At 38.0% G+C, this 19442-nt stretch overlaps 1 protein-coding gene across 2 annotated transcripts in view; it reads left to right on the forward strand.

The window, feature by feature from the left end:
- LOC127646661 (membrane-associated guanylate kinase, WW and PDZ domain-containing protein 3) overlaps positions 1 to 19128 on the forward strand; it is a 186611-nt gene extending 167483 nt beyond the window's left edge. Inside the window, exons 9-22 of one of the 2 annotated variants that reach the window (XM_052130457.1) lie at positions 2602 to 2796; positions 3442 to 4059; positions 4926 to 4957; positions 8570 to 8729; positions 9711 to 9820; positions 9941 to 10133; positions 10246 to 10425; positions 10720 to 10905; positions 11336 to 11426; positions 11587 to 11692; positions 13688 to 13825; positions 14488 to 14623; positions 14753 to 14842; positions 17007 to 17141. In XM_052130457.1, the coding sequence (XP_051986417.1) occupies positions 2602 to 2796; positions 3442 to 4059; positions 4926 to 4957; positions 8570 to 8729; positions 9711 to 9820; positions 9941 to 10133; positions 10246 to 10425; positions 10720 to 10905; positions 11336 to 11426; positions 11587 to 11692; positions 13688 to 13825; positions 14488 to 14623; positions 14753 to 14805 (2198 nt within the window). In that variant the 3' untranslated portion in view covers positions 14806 to 14842; positions 17007 to 17141. Of the gene's footprint in view, positions 1 to 2601; positions 2797 to 3441; positions 4060 to 4925; positions 4958 to 8569; positions 8730 to 9710; positions 9821 to 9940; positions 10134 to 10245; positions 10426 to 10719; positions 10906 to 11335; positions 11427 to 11586; positions 11693 to 13687; positions 13826 to 14487; positions 14624 to 14752; positions 14843 to 17006 lie in introns of both variants that reach the window. The other variant, XM_052130456.1, reaches the window with a different exon arrangement.
- The last annotated feature ends 314 nt before the right edge of the window (positions 19129 to 19442 follow it).

Genomic DNA, 19442 nt, shown 5'->3' on the forward strand with positions numbered 1-19442 from the left:
CCATCCATCCATCTTCAACCGCTTATCCGAAGTCGGGTCGTGACTCAAGCATTGAACCTAAGAATCAAAATTAGTTTTTTTTTGCCATTGCACCCCCTAAAAATTTACTAAATAAACTTAACAGATAATACAGATTTAAAATTTGCTGCCAAATCTCTTTTGGAAAAATGCTCTGTACAAAGAGAACGCTCCAAATTTGAGACAAATTTTCTTCTTTTCTTACAGGAAGAAAATAAATTTGGTTCAGGACAGTCAAGAACGTGAAAAACTGCCAGCTTCCCCTAAAACCTTTAATTAAAACAGTGGAAAGTTTGCTCCACACACTAGTGTTGAAATGATTTCATGTTTTGTGTGGTCTAATGAATTTTGTCCAATATTTAGGATGTAAGTGTTATCATCACTCTGTCCTCTTGGGATCCCACGCGACAGCATTATTTTAGTTACTAACAATGAACGTTCTTGTTTGCATTGAGAGAGAGAGAGAGAGAGAGAGAGAGAGAGAGAGTAATTAAAGGTTTTGTTTACTACTCAAGACGTTTGTAATGACTTGCTGTTTTAATGACCTTTTAGTTAAACGTACAAAAGACAACTCTGAACTTCTATGGAATCTCTACATAAACAGGGATATTGGGCTCTATTTTCGAGAATGCTCTAGGGGCATCGCCCAATGACCATGCACAGAATCTTATCTAATTTTCTTGTGAGCACTTATTTTAAGCGCAATGCAATTGCCAGTGTGTGTGGGAGTGTTTGCACACACACGCAAACTGTGGTTTGTATTGTCTGTTAATGAAGTACAAGGCGCAGTTCGCTAATTTCCTTAGAAATAGATCATTGCACTAAGAAGTTTCAGAACCACGTTTTTTCAGCGCAAAGCCTAAACTCAGTTCCTGCCTTTGCAGTTTGGAGATTCCACCAGGCAGGTTGTAATAAATTTACAAAATCTTAAAATATAGTGGAAGGTCAAATTATATCCCTGACAATCACTGCTGTAGCCATTTTATGAAACAAAAATGTATAGCTTTATGTTAAACTTTCTAGAGTTTATGGTTTATTTTTCAATTATTATTATTATTATTATGTTTATATTTATATAGCTAACTTGAGTGATTTTAAAGTCACTGCAAAAGGGTGGTTATATACAACTTTGTTATTTTTATTATATTTTCATTCTAAATTTATTTAATCTAAATTTAGAAATATGTTTGGTTTAATTTTTTGTGTTTCAATAAAGTATTTTAATTTTTAAAGCCAAATCGACCAGTAGAAGTGAAGTGCATGCAAAAATCCACAGCCAAACCTGAAGGCGATAAAATCACTGATAATACTAGACATGATTTGTGTGTCACTTGAGCGATATGAATAATAAAACTTACATTATCTATAATTAATGGAGCCTACCTGCAAATCCTGACAGGAACCCAATTTTTTTATCCATATAAAAGAGCGTGAAACTGTCATAGAAATATGCCTGACATTCAACATAGTGAATGTGTTAATGCACAAAATAACATAAGTACATATTTCTATTCTTCTAATTCATTGCATACAGCCCATTTATACTGCAAACATCTTATGAATGTGCTGTCTTTGTTTATATCATTGTGCTTGCGTAACCAGTTCTACTTGACCCGTGGCATTTGAACCGGGGTCTCCAGCATGGTGAGGAAGCTAAAGGTTACAGCCTCTAACGTCAGTAGCTGGCTAACGTTACAGTCACCCCCATCCGGGTCATGGCGCTACTGTAACCGGTCCTACTCGACTTGCACCAAGCGGGATTCCAGGGTTTCTGGCATGGGAGGCGGTCATTTTAAAGAGGAGGCTAAAAGCTACAGCCTCTAGTGTCAGTTGCTAGTGTGCCTCTTGAGGCCAGGGGAGTGAGGTTTACATGCTGCACAGCTACCTACTAGCTGGCTACCATTACACTTGACAGGGAATGGACTATAAAATAGGAGCCCAGGGTGCAATAACTGGAGGAAAAACATCAGAATTAAATTTGCACTTTACCCAGCCCATTATCGCTTTGTGTGCGCAATTTTGCCAAACCCAATTGCGCCTTGACATAGCGCATGCTTACATGAAAATATAAAAACTTCATGGCCATGCCCATTGACTTTGAGTGTCTGACTTAACACATAGCGCTGCACTTAGTGCTCTTAAAATAAGGCCCATTATGTGTTGTTATATCAATATTTTTGCATCTGTCAGATAGGTTGAACATTTGTGCTTATAAGCAGGCACTTTTTTGTGTAGTTGGTGCTGAAAAAACTACTCACACTGAAAATGGCTGTTAGAAAAATAAAGTAATAATTTGCTGAAGAAGCAAGATAATAAACAATTATCTAAATACCTTATGGCTATTTTGCTGGATCATTAGACATAAAACATGACAAATATACTGAATTAAGACTTGTATTATTCGGAACGAATAATGTGAATAATGAAACCTGAAAAAGTGTATAGATAGATAGATAGTTTGACAGACAGATAGATATAGACAATCTCTAATATAGTACACAACCTATCTCTGTGTTTGCTGATATTGTATATGCAAGTCATCACAGATGTTCTTTGTGTTCTCATACCTCTGTCTCTCTTTAGGTGGAGCTGGCGGTACGCCTGGGTTCACACGGGACCCAACCCAGCTGAAGGGCGAGCTGTACCACACAGCTCTCAGGAAGAGCCAGCAGGGTTTTGGATTCACCATCATTGGAGGAGATCGACCTGATGAGTTTCTGCAGGTGAAGAATGTTCTTGGAGATGGACCGGCTGCCCAGGACAACAAGATGGCCTCTGGTGAGTGAAAGGTCCAATTTGATAAAAAAAAGTTTTAGTGAACACTCTCTTCTTTACAGGTGATTGAAAAGTAATGTCACATAAATAACTTGTCTAGGCACCTAGTAAGAGGATCAACATTACCTCCTAAATGTATTTATTTAATGGTGAAGTTAACAGTCATATTTGCTGCAGTTCCGTTTGGTGATGCTAGTGGTACAGAAATTACACAGTTCACCTATAAAGGTAGTCCCAAAATGTTCCATAAGTTGACATGTTGGACAAACAGAGCAATGTTTCAAATTCGCCACTGCCTTTGTAGAAGTCAACCTACAAATGACTTGCTTACAGTTGTCTCTGCATATTAGTTCTGACATTATGTATTTCAGATAGGATGTTTTTATAGTACAATGACCTTTTATGTCAAAAGATAAAGGAAATTTTGCTTCCTCACGTCATGACCACTTTAACAGGATGAGACAATTGTTCTAGGATGAGAAAGACTTGCGGTGATTAAGGAGTGAAAAAATTAGATAAATGCCAGAGGAATTTGTCGATACTTAATCTAGTGTCCTTCGAAACACAAATGGATTGCAAAGAAGTTCACCTTTTTTAAGGATTGTTAACTTTTGTCTTCTCATACTCTTCCCTTCCTTCTCATTCAAGGTGACGTTATTGTGGAGATTAATGGCACACTTGTCTTAGGCAAGACCCACGCTGACGTTGTACATATGTTCCAGTGCATCCCCATTAACCAGTACGTTGACATGGTCCTCTGCCGCGGATACTTGCTCCCCCCTGATGTGGACGTGGATAGTGAAGACCTCCCCCCTCCTCCCCCTCCTCCAACAGGAGAGATTGTAACTGCCGTACCCCTCATCAATGGCCAACCATTGCTGGTCAAAGGTGATGCTCTCCATGGTTCCTCCCAAGAGCTTCACTACGTAACCACAGACTCCAGTGGGCGGCCTGTGGTCACCGCACTTCCTCCCAGCACCGCCGGTGCCAACGATAGGCCCGAAACTGGGATGCTACATCCGGAGCTGGTGAGTGTGTCGATCATGAAGGGACCTGGTGGGTTTGGGTTCGCCATCGCAGACTCTCCGCTGGGCCAGAAGGTGAAAATGATACTGGATGAGCAGTGGTGCCGTGGTCTGCTCAAAGGAGATGTTATAAAGGAGATTAACAGACAGAATGTGCAGATGCTGAGCCATGCGCAGGTGGTGGATATATTGAAGGACCTGCCCGTGGGAAGTGAAGTCAACCTGTTGGTGTTGAGAGGAGGTAAGAGAGCTGGAGAGTATAGGGTAACATCCCACAGATGCATTAGGGTCCGTTCACAATGAATGTGAGACCCTGAAAAACAGCGAGACGTGGCGCAAAGGTCAAAGACGTCTGTATAGCGCATGTTTACATAGCAAAGCAAATGAAAATCAGTGCAGGCAGACCCCAAAATGTGTTCAGTGTGAAAAAGTTTTAGTAAGGTAAGCAGACTTCATGAGGGTGAGTAAATGATGATAGAGCATTCATTGTTTGGTGAACTATGCCTATGACGTAGAAAAGAAGTCTGGTGGCGACACCAGCAAATCAGCTTCCAAAACACAACATATGCTGGAAGGGAAAAGCTAAAAGTCTCCATTTTCCCTTTTGTCTTTTTTTCATGGTTATCTCCCCATTATTCAGTAGGTGAGAAATCAGATCTATTCTTTTCTCCACCTCTTAATTTAGATTTTATCTCTCTGGAGGATTCATCTGTAGTATCCGTCACCATTTTCTACTTATGTACATTTATTCTACACATCTTTAATGGCTGCTGGATGATGTATGTCTCCTGATTAATGCCCTGAATTGGCTCACTGGCTCAGAAACACCCCACTTTAAAGCACTTGAATGACGCAGCCTCTTTGAGTTGCTTTTTAGCTTGATGGATTGAAATTAATAATGTAGCATTGAAACAATGTATTCTCATTCCTTTTATATCTTTGAGAGGCAGCAAACATGCAATGCTGTCTTTGTAATAGGACATGAAACTTTCTATCTCAGTAACGAGTTCTATTTTTTCATCCTGACGATGATGATGAGTACCTTTTATATATATTTATTTTTCTTCATCACTCCTTATTTCTCATTTCCTTTCCTTGTGTTTCTAGGTCAGACATCGCCTGTGAAGAGTTTAAGACCTGTGAGTATGATAATAGATTTTAGAGATGATAATGGCCTTGTTGATGTGGGGAAATCATAATTAGATCAGTCACATGATCGTAAACAAACTGAGAATCTCAGGCAGTACAACAGTGACAAAACCTTATGGTTTACAGTAAATACGGTAGAAGTAGACAATATTTCAAACAATCAGTTTGACTGATTAATCTGTGTCGATTGTTGTTTTTTTTTGCAGTATAGCAGTGACCTCGTAAGGATTTGATTTATCTAAATCTTTCATCATTCACAATGTTCATCCATATTTTTATCCTCACTTCTAGGGATGTGCCGAAGCCGAATACCTTATTCAGAAAGGCACGAATAATGACTTCAAAATGAATAACGGATTCATCCAAATAATTAAAAAAATATTTGTATGACTGATTATCCAAAAAGCACAAGGATAAAGTGACATTTTAAATAAATATAGCCAACATTACAACCAATGTATGAATTTTTGCAGCCAGTATTTCTAAATACTGTAAAACTTATGAATGAAAATGCGCATCTTGTGATTTCAGATCGGATGGGTGCAGTCTTAACTCCATTTGTGGCCTCTGTTAATTGTTCACGTCTGTAGCTTGTCGAGTGAAATATTAATAAAGATACAACATCATATACACTTTCCATTTCTTGAAATGTCTATGTTAATGTATCACACAATTCACACATGATTCTTATGTATTTATTTATAGCCTAAACCTTAGTGCGGTGTTTAATTCCTGACCTGAAGTGATTTAATGTCAGAGCTCGTCTTTCCGTCTCCTAAAGTTGACCACTTATATCCACATCAGCAATTAAAGTTATTAACTGGTTAAGACTTTATTCTGAAAAAAAGTTGAAATGCTCATAAAGGTTTAAATGCTCCATAGAGTAGTCATCTATTAGGGATATTCAGCCATGTAAAACGAAGAAACATGAAACATGCTCAATCTTTTTTCTTCTTCTTCTTTAAACTGTGCTAAATTTGAAAATGTTAAGGCACTATATAAATTTAACATTATTATTATTATTATTCAACTACATAATGCTGTCTTATCGTACAAATTCCTGATAGACTTAAGGGACTTTCACCTGTTTGTAGGCTATATTGATTTTATTCTCATTTCTTTTAATGTTTGAATTTGTATTTATTATTCACTGCAAAATGTGTGCTTGACATTTCACATTTTGCTTGACACCTCCTGTCTCCAGAATAATGTAATACATGAACAGATGAATGAAAATTCAGTTTCAGGCAGATATTAATATCTGAAATAACAGGAGAAACCACAACATATTCCAAAGTTAATGTAGCCCACAAATTCAGCTTCATCTGGTTATAAAAAAAAGAATGAAATAATATTTGTGTAAATAATTAATATATAATAATAATAATTATTATTATTATTATTCGGCTATTATTATGAAAAGGCATATGCAAGGCATATTTTATTAATAGAAACTATAAATGTAAAAGTAACACTTAAAAATGGGCGTTTCATTTAGTTTTGACACACTTCCAATTTAAGCCCCGCCCTCACCCGGTTCTATACAAATTCAGTAACAGATACAGATCATTTTTTCATATGAACACATACAGATAATGGCATTGCTGCACACCCCTACTCACTTCAGTGGATATTTAGTTATTTTGATTAGTTAACTAAGTGTTATAAATTGAAGCGTGAGCATTCAAAGAAAATTAGGCTCTATGGAAACATGCCCCATCAGCATATACAACATGCCTTCAGCTTCATATCTTGTGAATAATAATTAACCTTATTCCTCATTAAACCTCATCTGGTGAAATATATATCCCTAAAACCCTTAATTTGGTAAATATATAGGCTACAACCAGCTTAATTTGGTAAATACTTACATATAGTGAAGTAACGGAGCCAAGTCTGTAATTTCAAAATAAGAGTCCAGGGTGTATTTCGGGCTTGTTTATATCTCATGTCTCACGTTAAGCACCGTATTTTAATTATTGGAATTTTTATTGTACAATAAGCTGCATTTAGAATTGTATGTACTTGTAGCCTCTATCCCTGTGCATGGGAACGAAAGACTAAGAAAACATTTTAACATTCTATAAATTGATTTTAAAAACTATAATCTGATTTATCGGTCTTTTCCACCACCTTTATTGTTGGTATCAGCAAAACCTACTATCTGTCAACCTCTAAATTATGGTATGGCCCTTCTCAAGATAACCTACGATATGGGCATACATGTTAATTTCACATATGCAACCAACATTTACATAATCACTCATTATTGGTGTTTGCTAAGGAAAGTATCATGAAGAAATCCCACAGATTTACATTGAAGGAGGGATCTGAGCCATACCTAAGGAGAAGAATATTTTAGAGACTCTTGGGATGGGCTCTTTTGACTTGGGCCAGCAATGCCTCCTACACACTACACGAATTTCAAAGATGTCGGATTGTGGTACCGTTCATATTACACAACTGTCTGTCTTGTCATGGAAGTCGTAGGATTTTCATATTACACGAGGAATCGGTGACAGGGGTGAACACATTACAAAACGTTTCACTATTGACGAATCCCAGACGACCCTGCCTGGACTCCAAATTACATTTCACAACAGAGTACACGTGAGAAGTGATACGAGATATGAAAACAAATGCATGATCATATGTCATGCTAGTAAATGTTCTGTTGCAGGTACATCAGGACTCCTCCCACTGAAACGTCCCCTGCCCCGTTTCTTGCTCTATCATTGGCTGTAGGTTAACGCTGCAGTTGCATTCATTCAAAACACATTTCACATCGCATGATTTGGAATCGCAGACAGGTCCAGATATTTAACATGCTAGATATCTGGCAGACAAAGGCGAAGCGTCGGCGATTCTCTCAGATTGCGTCTTTTATAATTCATACATGCTCACGGGAGCGAGCTCTGATTTACCTATAAATTGGTCCTAAAATCGTGTAGTGCAAACTCGGCATAAGAAACCACCTAGCAACCACATAGCAACACCCTGGCAACCACCCAAAACACCATAGCAATGTGGCTGTGAGTTTTGCATTGGTAAGCACCACTTATTTTATATTAATTGCAATATGGCCCATCTCTAGGCCCCTAATACCAAGGATTGTACATGTGTGTATATATGTATTCACAAAGCGCACATATGTACAGTATCTAACATTTACATAATCAGTAATGTAATTTTTGTTTCAAATTCTTGTGGTAGGCTTAATTTTCCTATGGGCTTCCTGCAAGATAAGATCTTAATCACAATGCTTGTCTATGAAGAGTCCCTTCTGTCACAGAGGCTGTTAGATAGATTTTATTTGCATATGGATTATGTGAATCTTCCTTTCCCAGCTAAACAAACCATAAAGGCACAAGCTTTATGTTAATAATCATGTTTCTGTGTCTGCTGTTAATTTTTATAGAAAGGCAAAATACACTTAAAATATTGAACCTATATGCATTGGTTGGCATTCCCTGTGGAGATACTGTATAGCCAGAGCAGTGTACAGTATATGTTGTTTGTAAGACTCCATATCTGTGTGCACTCTGCTGGCAGTTTTGTGAAATGGTCTTAAAAGCATCTACTCTCCCCTTTTATCCCAACAGAGACATGGAATGAGTGCCAGCACGGAGACTCTGGACCGTTGCCATGACATCATGGTACCCCCGGCTTTGACCTATCACTCAAAAACACTGCCATGCAACTCACCAAAACAAGATGCTTCACTCCACTACAGAAAACCCAAAGCCTTGCCAGAGAGCATAGGTAAGTATGTGCTGAAGTAATGCTGCAAGGAGGAAACTGTAACACCACCATGTTGTGGAGCCTGTTTTAGTCGGACATAATTAGTTGAATGCTATTATTTACTCACAAATAAGTACCTCATGTATTTTAAAACCGGGATGAATTTGATTCTTCCATCTGTGAAGAACAAAAGTAGGTATTAAGCAGAATATTCAAGCTGTTCTTTTCCATACAATGCAAGTGGATGGTAATTTATACTGTCAGGCTCCAAAAAGAAACTAAAAGTACCATAAATGCACCATGAAAGTAGTCAGTGTGATTCATGCATTATATTCACTGAAATGTATAGATAAAGTGTGTAGTTTCAGTGCTTCTAGATTCACCTTGTAGAATTGCAAAATTATAACTGACAAACATTAGTACTGCCCCAAAGTCAAGCCGTTAGTTGAGCCAGTGTTGCTGTGTCAGGCTAGTCAGGATGCTTAAACAAAACATTTCAGAGAAATCAATCTGCAAATGGGTTAACGTCATTATATAGACTTTTTTATTTTTAATAACGACTTAAAATTCAGTCTGTTCCTGACACAAAGGTATCGTATGGCCTCAGAAGACTTGGGATATAGTGCATGAGTCGTATGGACTAATTCTACGATAATTCTATGATACATTTTTATCCTTTTTTAAGCTTCATGGCCTGAATCACCAACTAATGTTGTGGTATGGAAAACAGCAGCTGCTAAATGTCAGCTCTCATGCTCCTTGCATAAAAAAAATACAAAATATCATATGGGTTTTGCATGACATGAGGGTGAGTAACTGATGATAGCTTTTTAATTTTTGGGTGAACTATACCTAAGGGCTTAGAATTGCCCTCTACAATTCAATGGAGCAATTGCTATTATTGGTTTTACACATTATTTGTTATACTTATTGTAAGAATTATTACGTGGTTTCTTTGAATGAGTTTGTTTATGGTGCCTCCATATAACTGTGGTCTTGTAGGATCTCTTCCTGCAATATCTCACTGTAAAGAGCTGGATGTGTTCATTAAGAGAGATCAGGAGTCAGGGTTTGGCTTCCGTGTGCTGGGTGGAGAAGGTGCAGAACAGCCAGTGAGTCCACAGTAACCAAATTACTGAATAATTATACTCATGCACTGTATTTATGTCATTTATTAGAGGATCGACTTTCTGTCTTGGCTCTAAAACTAGCTATCCGTCTTTTCCCATTAGGTGTATATTGGTGCCATCATTCCCCAGGGCGCAGCAGAGAAAGAGGGCCGTCTGAGGGCCGGAGATGAGCTCATTGGCATTGATGGCATCACGGTTAACGGGAAATCTCACAAACAAGTTTTGGATCTAATGACCAATGCAGCCCGCAATGGACAAGTGCTCCTCTCTGTTCGCAGGAAGGTCATTTACAGAGGTGAGGCTTTGCAGACTGATAGTGCTTGGACATAAAAACTAACTCTGGAATGTAATTAACTGTCTGAAAAGCTTTCATTAAAGGTCAGTCTATGTAATCTTCTCCACTATAGATGCCTCAGAGGATGTTGGGAGCGGCGCTCTGACCCTTGTGAATGGCTCACCGCGGCTTCCACGTATACAGGTGCCAAGCGTCAAGGACCAGGAGTCGTTTGATATCACGCTTAATCGTAAAGATAACGAGGGCTTCGGTTTTGTCATTCTGACCTCGAAAAGCAAACCGCCACCTGGAGGTAAGAGCATGTGTCGGTGACACAAATTCATTCATGCACGATCCAAAGTTGTTTGGCAAATAGACACATTATTTACACAAAGATTTGATATTGTAGCCATCCAACAAACCACATTACCATTCAGAGCGAAAATTGACCCTTTGCTAAGCCCCACTTTATAATGGTTACTGCCCAATCCTAACTTAGCAACTGATACTTCAAAAAGGGGGGTGGAGTTTAGAGAAGGGTACACAACAGAAATCACAGCAAACCGTGTCAATGCTGCTAAGTTATTTATATAAGTGTGCATTGCAGTGATCCCTCACAAGATTGGACGTATAATCGAGGGCAGTCCGACGGATCGCTGCGGTTTGCTGAATGTGGGTGACCGCATTTGTGCTGTGAATGGTCAGTCTATCATAGAGCTCTCGCACAACGAGATTGTTCAATTTATCAAAGACGCTGGAAACTCGGTCACACTCACCGTGGTTCCTGAGGAGGGTGAGTTAAATAATGAACTATACATGTTGTGATTTGACACACTAGGGAAATAATGTAGCTTCAAATTAAATGCTAATAACCACAGTGACATTTGATACCAATTATTCACACATGTTTAAATCAAATATTTTGTAAGGGTCACTTAGATCAATTAATACCCTAGTTTAAATGCAAAGCATGAAAATGCACATTTAATTTTTTTGTGTGTGTTTGTGTTTAATATATATTAGATCATGTGTATGAATGCATAAACAAAAATATGTAAATTATCAGAGGCTACCTTACATTTCTGTCTCATTGAATATTTTACAGATTTCAATTAGCAGATAATACATTAGAGAAGGACAATGGGTCATAAATGCGGTTTTGTGATGAATATTTATTTTATTCTACATGACTTTATTCAAATCTCTTTTAATTGGCTGTGTAGAGTACAAAGGCCCGCCCTCAGGAGCCAGCTCAGCCAAACAAAGTCCAGCACCACAGCACAAGATTCTGAAATCCACTACACAGGATGAGAGGTGCAGTCTACTATTACCTTTATTTAAATCAGCCTGAAAATTGGTCATACATGTATTCTGGAATGTCTGTGGGTAGTCAAATTCTACAGCCATAGATTAAGCTTTAATAACTTATGGAGGGGCCTCTGCCATGCTTATGGTTTATACTGTATGTGTGCAGGTATGTTTTGGATATGGATGAGATCAGGGATGAGCTTGCATGGATGGAGTATAAATCTCTTCCCATGAGTGATCAGGGAACACTGTGTGTCACCAACTCCAAACAGGCAAGAGTCACGCTTTACATCACACACTCTACCTAAATAACGTCATTTTTTGAGATAGGGTAATTGATTACTATAACAAATTTGGTCTACATTAAATCATTTGTACATATGTTGGAGGACAACATTTACACCACAATGATAAATAGTTTACAGATAGACCCCAGCCCACACAGTAATGGGTCCTTAGTCATCTGCATTTAGTCAGAGTGTTCCTGCTTCTAGAGTTTGTATCCAGCCTGACAGCCCATAAATTATTAAATAAGTAATAACATTCAAATAACAGCACTTCTTTGTTTGTTTGTTAAAACACCTGAAAAAACAAGTTATTTTGACTAAATTGTATGACATGAAGGCATACTGTAAATTAAAACATTAACTTAACATCTGCAAAAATCTGCTGAAGCTACTGTATCCCACACATTTTCCTTTGCTAATAAATCCTTCAATAATAAATGCTGAGGATTGTACAGCACTTTGTCATTCTTAACCTCCACAATCAGTCAGGTCTCTTCCATTGTTGTGGCCATGCGAATCCAAAAGAGGTAAATTGTCGCTTCAACAAAAACGGCAGTTATGTCATGTGCATGTTTATCAGTGAACTTGGTCGTATCAGTTAATGTAGTAAAGCCCATACATCCCTATACATAAACATGCAAAAGCAATGCGGTTTATTTATTCATTTGAGTTAATTTGTGTTTGTTTGTATGCTGATTGTAATGTATTGTAGGTTTGGCTTAAATGCATTTCATTTGCTTTTGGTTATTAACAAATAAAAACAAATAAACAATTAAACAAAAATGTGCCACTCACGACCCACTCACTGAGGATGTGTGATCCCGGCGTTAGGATGTCTGTGTGAACGGCTCTTTTGAGGTCATTCCACAGCATCTCTATTGGGTTAAGGTTTGGGCTTTGACTGCCACTTCAAAAGGTGGATTTTCTGTATTTTAAGACATTCTGTTGTGGATTTACTTTGATGTTTAATGTCATTGTCCTGCTGCAACACCCAACTTCTACTGAGCTTCAGCTGGTGCACAGCCACCCTGACATTATCCTGTAGGAGATCTTGATAAACTTGGGAATTCATTTTTCCCTCGATGATTGCAAGCATTCCAGGCCCCGTAGCAGCAATGCAGTCCAAAATCATGATGCTCCCTCCACCGTACTTCACAGTTGGGATGATGTTTTCATGCTGTTCGGTGCCCTTTTTACACCATACGTAGTGCTATTTGTTCTTTCCAAGCAATTCAACCTTAGTTTCATCAGTCCACAAAACATTTTCCCAGTAGTGTTCAGGCATGCAGCAATGTTTTTTTTGCGAAGCAGTGGCTTCCTTCATGGTGTCTTGCCTGGAAACCATGCATGTGTAATATTTTCAATATAGACTCATGAACAGAACTGTTAACCAGTTCCAATGATTCATTCATGTTTTAACTTTCATCTAGGATTCTTTTTTTACCTCATTGAGCAGTCTGCTGTGTGCCCAATTGAGTCATCTTGGCTGGACAGCCACTTCTAGGGAGAGTAGCCACAGTACTAAATCGATTTGTCTAACTGTGGTAGATGAATATTTAATCTATTTAAGATAACTTTGTAACCCTTTTCAGCTGTTTGCAAAGCAACAATTCTTGATCATATGTCTTTTGAATAGCGATCTCAAAATGTTAAAGTGCTTTTTATAAGTCAAAGTAGCTCTAACCCACACCTCCAATCTTGTTTCATTAATTGGATGCCAGGTTTGCCAACTCCTGGCTCTAATTAGCTTTTGTTGACGTCATTAGCCTAGGGGTTCACATACTGTAGCTTTTCCAACCTTCACTGTTAATGTCGGAATCATGTTTTCAATAAGTTCAAAACAATAATTTGTGTTATTAGTTAAAACAGACATTTTTTGGTGCATTATTGTAACTTAGATGAAGATTAAACCAGATTTTAAGACAAATTTATAAAACCATTGACAATTTTTTTTACAAGAATACACTTTTTCCTACATAGGGCTGTATAGCAGTTGAGTTGGAGCGTGGTTCTCGTGGTTTTGGCTTCAGTCTGAGAGGTGGCACAGAGTATAACATGGGCCTTTACATCCTGCGACTGGCTGAAGATGGCCCTGCACTACAGGATGGCAGAATACACGTCAGTACAACACCACACTTTTTAATAACTCACACACCAGATCTGTGCTCAGGCCCCGACGGAATCTGCAGATATTTTAGTTTTTTCATCTTCACTGAATTTAGGGCGAAATCTGCAGGATGGATTTAACCCAAGAACACATATGTGACTTTACCCGCATAAAATGCATACGTAGTGGTAGTGATGCAATCTTGACAATTTAGAAAGTATCCTAGTACTTATAATACTCATAATTTAGTGTGAACATTTTCCATTTCACTTAGAATTAAAAGGGCCATTTAACATGCTGCTTCTTTCATCTTAAAAAATCAAGAAATATTCGATATTACATAAAAACTTCCCATTAGTGATCAACTGATATGGGTTTTTTTCAATGGTAGATGTTGATTCCAATATCTGGTGAATAAGATGGCCTGTGGCTGATATTATAAAGATATACATTTAATTTAAATTAAATGGCAAGTAAGGATGAATATCAGCTGATGTTGATAATCCCAAAATTGTTAAATATTGTCTGATTAATCAGTCTCACCGATAGTCTTGTCTACCACTTTCCAGGAACTAAATCATCACTTTAATGGCCTGTATGAACTTGTGACAATATCACCCAAATTATAAAAAAAATTGTATAGCAATAATGTTTCCCATACATTTTTCCTCAGGTAGGAGATCAGGTAGTGGAGATCAATGGGGAACAGACACAAGGCATCAGTCACACTAGAGCAATTGAGCTCATCCAGGCTGGAGGAAACAAAGTGCTACTATTACTGCGACCACAAGCCCTCTTATCTGAAAACAGTGAGTTATGATATACAGACACTTCATCAAAAACACATCAAGAGGACCACAGGTTTGCTTGCTAACTTCAATATCTTTCTTTCTTTCTTTCTTACTTTCTTTCTTTCTTTTTCTCTCTCTCCTGTACAGGTTGTGTAAGCTCTTCTGCGGTGTGCTACTACCCCCAGGAGCACCATCACTAACAGCCTGTTTTCCTTATGGTCATCTTTTCTTTCTTTGGTAATTGGACTTTCTCTGTGCTCTTCTTGCTCTTTACAAACTATAAACTTCTTTGCTGTTTTGTGCAAGTCTGCAGATTTAATGAAAAATCACTTTCGCAAAGGGGTTGCTTGTATTACACAAAACAAAAATAGTTTGATCAGTACTATGGGCGGCTCTTGGGGTGGGCTTTCGGAGCTTAAGCCCTGAATGTTTTCAGTAAAGACCTGAATGTTTTTGTCATCCTGTAGTGATGTCAAAAATAGCAGTGCTGTGGTAAATATATAAATATATTTAAATATTATGTAATATATAAATTAATGATAGCTGTAAATACCAATTCAGTTCACTGTCTTATTGGTGGCTACTTTCCAGTACTTATGCGTATGTTCACGTATGCAAGAGGAGGGCTCGCGATTCACATATTGATTTTGGAATCTGTGTTGAGTTGGTCCATCCAGATGCAGTAAGTACCAAGTATTTAGATATATAACCCTGAAAACAAAGAGTAGTATATACAGATGTGCCAAACGTCACAAGTCAAAACATTTGCGAATTTTGCAAAACTCTTTTTATTAAGACACAGTGCCATGAACCTGGTAAAGTTTGGAAAATCAAAAAAATTTCCTCAAAGGCACCTATATTAGCCTATTTACAGCCGTCTATCTTCTAAACTAACTTAAAACATGCACCAAAGCAATAATAGGCTATTGATCTGGTAATCAGAAGGTCGCTGGTTAGATCCCCACACCCACCACCATTGTGTCCTTGAGCAAGGCACTTAACTCCAGGTTGCTCCGGGGGGCTTGTCCCTGTAATAAGGGCTCTGTAAGTCGCTTTGGATAAAAGCGTCTGCCAAATGCATAAATGTAAATGTAAATGTCAATTGTTCACACTGAGTGTTAAACAACTGAAAGCCAAAAGGGAGGGAAAAAAAAGTGTTTTGAAGTACATAGTGTTAAAAGCATGCAACTTCAGATCTTTGAGCATGTCTGAGACTAAGACAGAAGTTACTGTGACCATTCAACTTTAGTTTTGGTAATATTTAAAGACTTACTATATAAATAAAACCTCACAGATGTAACATTGAAACTTTTATTAAAAAATGATTTCATCTAAAGATGGCCCCATATACATTCACTGAGCAATTTTTAAGTAACACCTGAACACCTACATATTCATGTGATTATCTAATCAGCCAATCATGTGGCCACAGTGAAATGCATTAAATCATGCAGATAAGGGTAAGGAGCTTCTGTTAATGTTCATATCAACCATCAGAATGGGGAAAAATGTGATTTTGAATGTGGCATGATTGTTGGTGCCAGACGGCTGGATTGAGAATTTCTGTAATTGTGGATCTCCTAGAATTTTTCACACACAATAGTCTCAAGTTTATTCATAATGGTGCCAAATACAAATAGCATCCTGTGAGCTCCAGTTCTGCAGACGGAAACGTCTTGTTGATGAGAGAGGTCAAGGTTTTGGTAACTCATGATAACCACTCTGTACAATTGTAGTGAGCAGAATAGCATCTCAGAATGGACAACATGTCAAACCTTGAGGTGGATGGGCTTCAACAGTAGAGGACCGTAGTGTTTCTAATAAAGTGCTCAGTGGGTGTATATTCAAAGAGGTCTGGGCTAAACCCACAATATCCACTGACTCTAGAACTGGCCCTGATCAATACATGAAACTAGAGTAAAAAAACATGAATTTTCTTAGGTGTTCTTATTTTCAAAGTTCAAATTCATACTTACACTATATATAAATTACTCATACACTATATATGCAATGGACATGAATGATACCTCAAATCATGCAACCTCTTAAACAGAGAGGTGTGATATTACTTTTAAAAATTAAACAAGCAAAAAAGGAATTTATACTTGACTCGAGCCAAATCTAGGGATTGGTTTGACTTGTGAGTCAAACTTGACTTTGCCTGTAAGCAACCACCCAGAACACCTAAGCAACCACCTAGCAATGCCCTAGCAACCACCTATAACACCTTAGCAACTGCTAAGCAACATGCTAAAAACCACTCAGAACGTTGTGCCTGCATCTTTTGCATAGACCCAAAAAATTATTTTTGGGAAAATGTAAAAATCCAGTTTAACTAATTATACTGTTTTTATGCAAGATTGTGCTACAAATGTAGATCTGAACATCTTTTTGCCCATAGGTTCTCAAGGAGATATTATCCATCCTGACCCACAGGGATCCAACACTTCCAAAATTCCCCACAAGTCTACTCTCTTTCATCCATCATCAACATCAGTGAAGAAGAGAACATCAGACCTGTCAAACTCAATTGCCCGTTCGCATGCCTCCTTAGATCTTGCTCACCAGGATCCACGTCCTAAAGACAGCACCGTGGAGAAGCTTGCCAAACCACGAAACTCCAGCTCTTCCAATGCCTCAAAGGACTGCCGAATCAAGAGTCTGTCTGCAGAGAATCTCCTTGATCTTGGAGATACAAAGAAATTCAAATGCCCATCCAAAGACAAAGCTCACAGCTACAAAGAAAACCTGCAACTAAGATCTCAGGACTCCACCAAAAATAGGAAGTCCAACCAGCAGAGTCACTCAGTTAGTCCCAAGAAGTCCAAGTCTGAAGGACAGGAAGTGGTAATTAGCGATGGGCTGGGAAGGAAAGACAAACATCGTAAAAAGGGGACGCCAAGGGTGGACCAGATGAAAAGTGACTCTGAGAAGATGAAAAAACAGTATTCTAGAGAATGGAAGCGAAATTACACTGGAGATGACAAGGAGAGGGCGAGGAAGAGCGAGGGAGTGGATAAAGTGATTGAGCCAAAATGGGAGGCAGAACTGAAAAACACCAAAAGGACAGAAACAACAAAAGATGGAGAGCAATTAAATAATGGCACCCACTTATCAAGAAGAGAGGTAGAGAAGAGGAGTAAACAAACACAGGATAAAAAATCTTCAAGGGATCCAAAAGAAGAAAACAATAAGAAAATGATGAACGGGATCATAGACAGGAAAGAAAACAAAAGCATAGGAAGTGAGAGTGATAGCAGGAAAGATGACATTGTCACTGATATGGCCCCAATCCCCAACAGGGCAAGTCTAGTCTTCGACAGCTCGAGCCCACTAAACGATGGCCTTTGGAAGATCCCTAGCTACTGTCGCATTCTTACTCGTGAGGAAGTGATGCGAGATGTTCACGAGTAGCTTCTTCTTGTCGATGGGCATTGAAGTTCTGAGGCCTGAAACACACTCTACGCAAATACATAATTCTATTTGAGGATTGTTAACACCATAGTGTTTTTAACGCTTGCAATGTGTTGACAAATCCTTCGTGTCTGAATTTGCGTACTTGCGAAGAGTGTGTGTCTGGCATTACACCTTTTTTTCCCCCTGGAGGTCTCCCTTCCAGGAATTGATTAGGCTCTCTCCTGCTAGCTTTGCCAGGTAACCAGTTGAGCACATACACATTCATGCTCTTAAGGATTCAAACTCTAATACTTTATTTATGTTTGTAATCAGCAACTTATCATTCGCACTGATATACAAATAAACCGGTTCGGTCACAACATGTTGACATGAAGCTTCATCCAAGCTGCCTTTTATGCAGTCCAAGAGATCACTCCTTATAAACGTAATAGACTTGGACAATTTTGACAGGCAATTTCTACAGCTTTGTGGCCAAAGGCATGGAGCTTCATTTTGTCTGGACAGCCTCTTTTAATTTTCTTCATGCCAACTGACATTAAACAACATGAGGACTCTCTAAACACATCAGGATGCAATTATTCCTTATGCAATTTAAGGGAACATTCCCCATCAATCACCAAAACATCAGTGCAAGTTCATGTTTCAGTCACAAAAGCTAAGTCCTTACCCCAAAGAATATTTTATTTTCCGCACGCAATCTAGAACACAACACTTTTTTGCATGCCTTTAAGACCCGCCCAGTTTGTCTTATGTTTCCAAGCTTTGTAAATAAGAACTGTCGTCACAACTGGGGGCTTTACCAGGGACTTTTCAAGACTGTTCTCTTTCTTCCCGATTGTTGATTCCTTGATCTCCAAATATTATAACTGCAAATGACCAGACACTTGTGCTTTATTATACCAAGAACATTATCAAATGTTTATTTATTGAAAACATGTACAGTATATGAATATAGACACATGTAGCTCTATGAAATTGTGACATTTATTTAGGTTTAGAGATACAGGCTCATGCAAAGCACCGTGGTAGTTTTAACTTGTAGCAACTGTTTTGACTTGCCACAAAACTAATGGTACATGCAAATGTATTTTTGAATAGTCTATCAAATCAGATTTCATATTATATATATATATATATATATATATATATATATATATATATATATATATATATATATAGTGTGTGTGTGTGTGTGTGTGTGTGTGTGTGTGTATATATATATATATATATATATATATATATATATATATATACACACACAGTAGTTATGAGATGCTATACTGTACTACTTTATATTTGTCAAGAACATATCTGGGTCATTTTTCATCCCAAAATCAGGAGAAATAAATAATAGATTTCATTTTAAAAATGCCATTCTTCATACTGTAATGTGAAAAAAAAAAAGTTGATTACATTGTAA

The sequence above is a fragment of the Xyrauchen texanus genome, chromosome 7, assembly GCF_025860055.1.
Source record: "Xyrauchen texanus isolate HMW12.3.18 chromosome 7, RBS_HiC_50CHRs, whole genome shotgun sequence".
NCBI lineage: Eukaryota > Metazoa > Chordata > Actinopteri > Cypriniformes > Catostomidae > Xyrauchen > Xyrauchen texanus.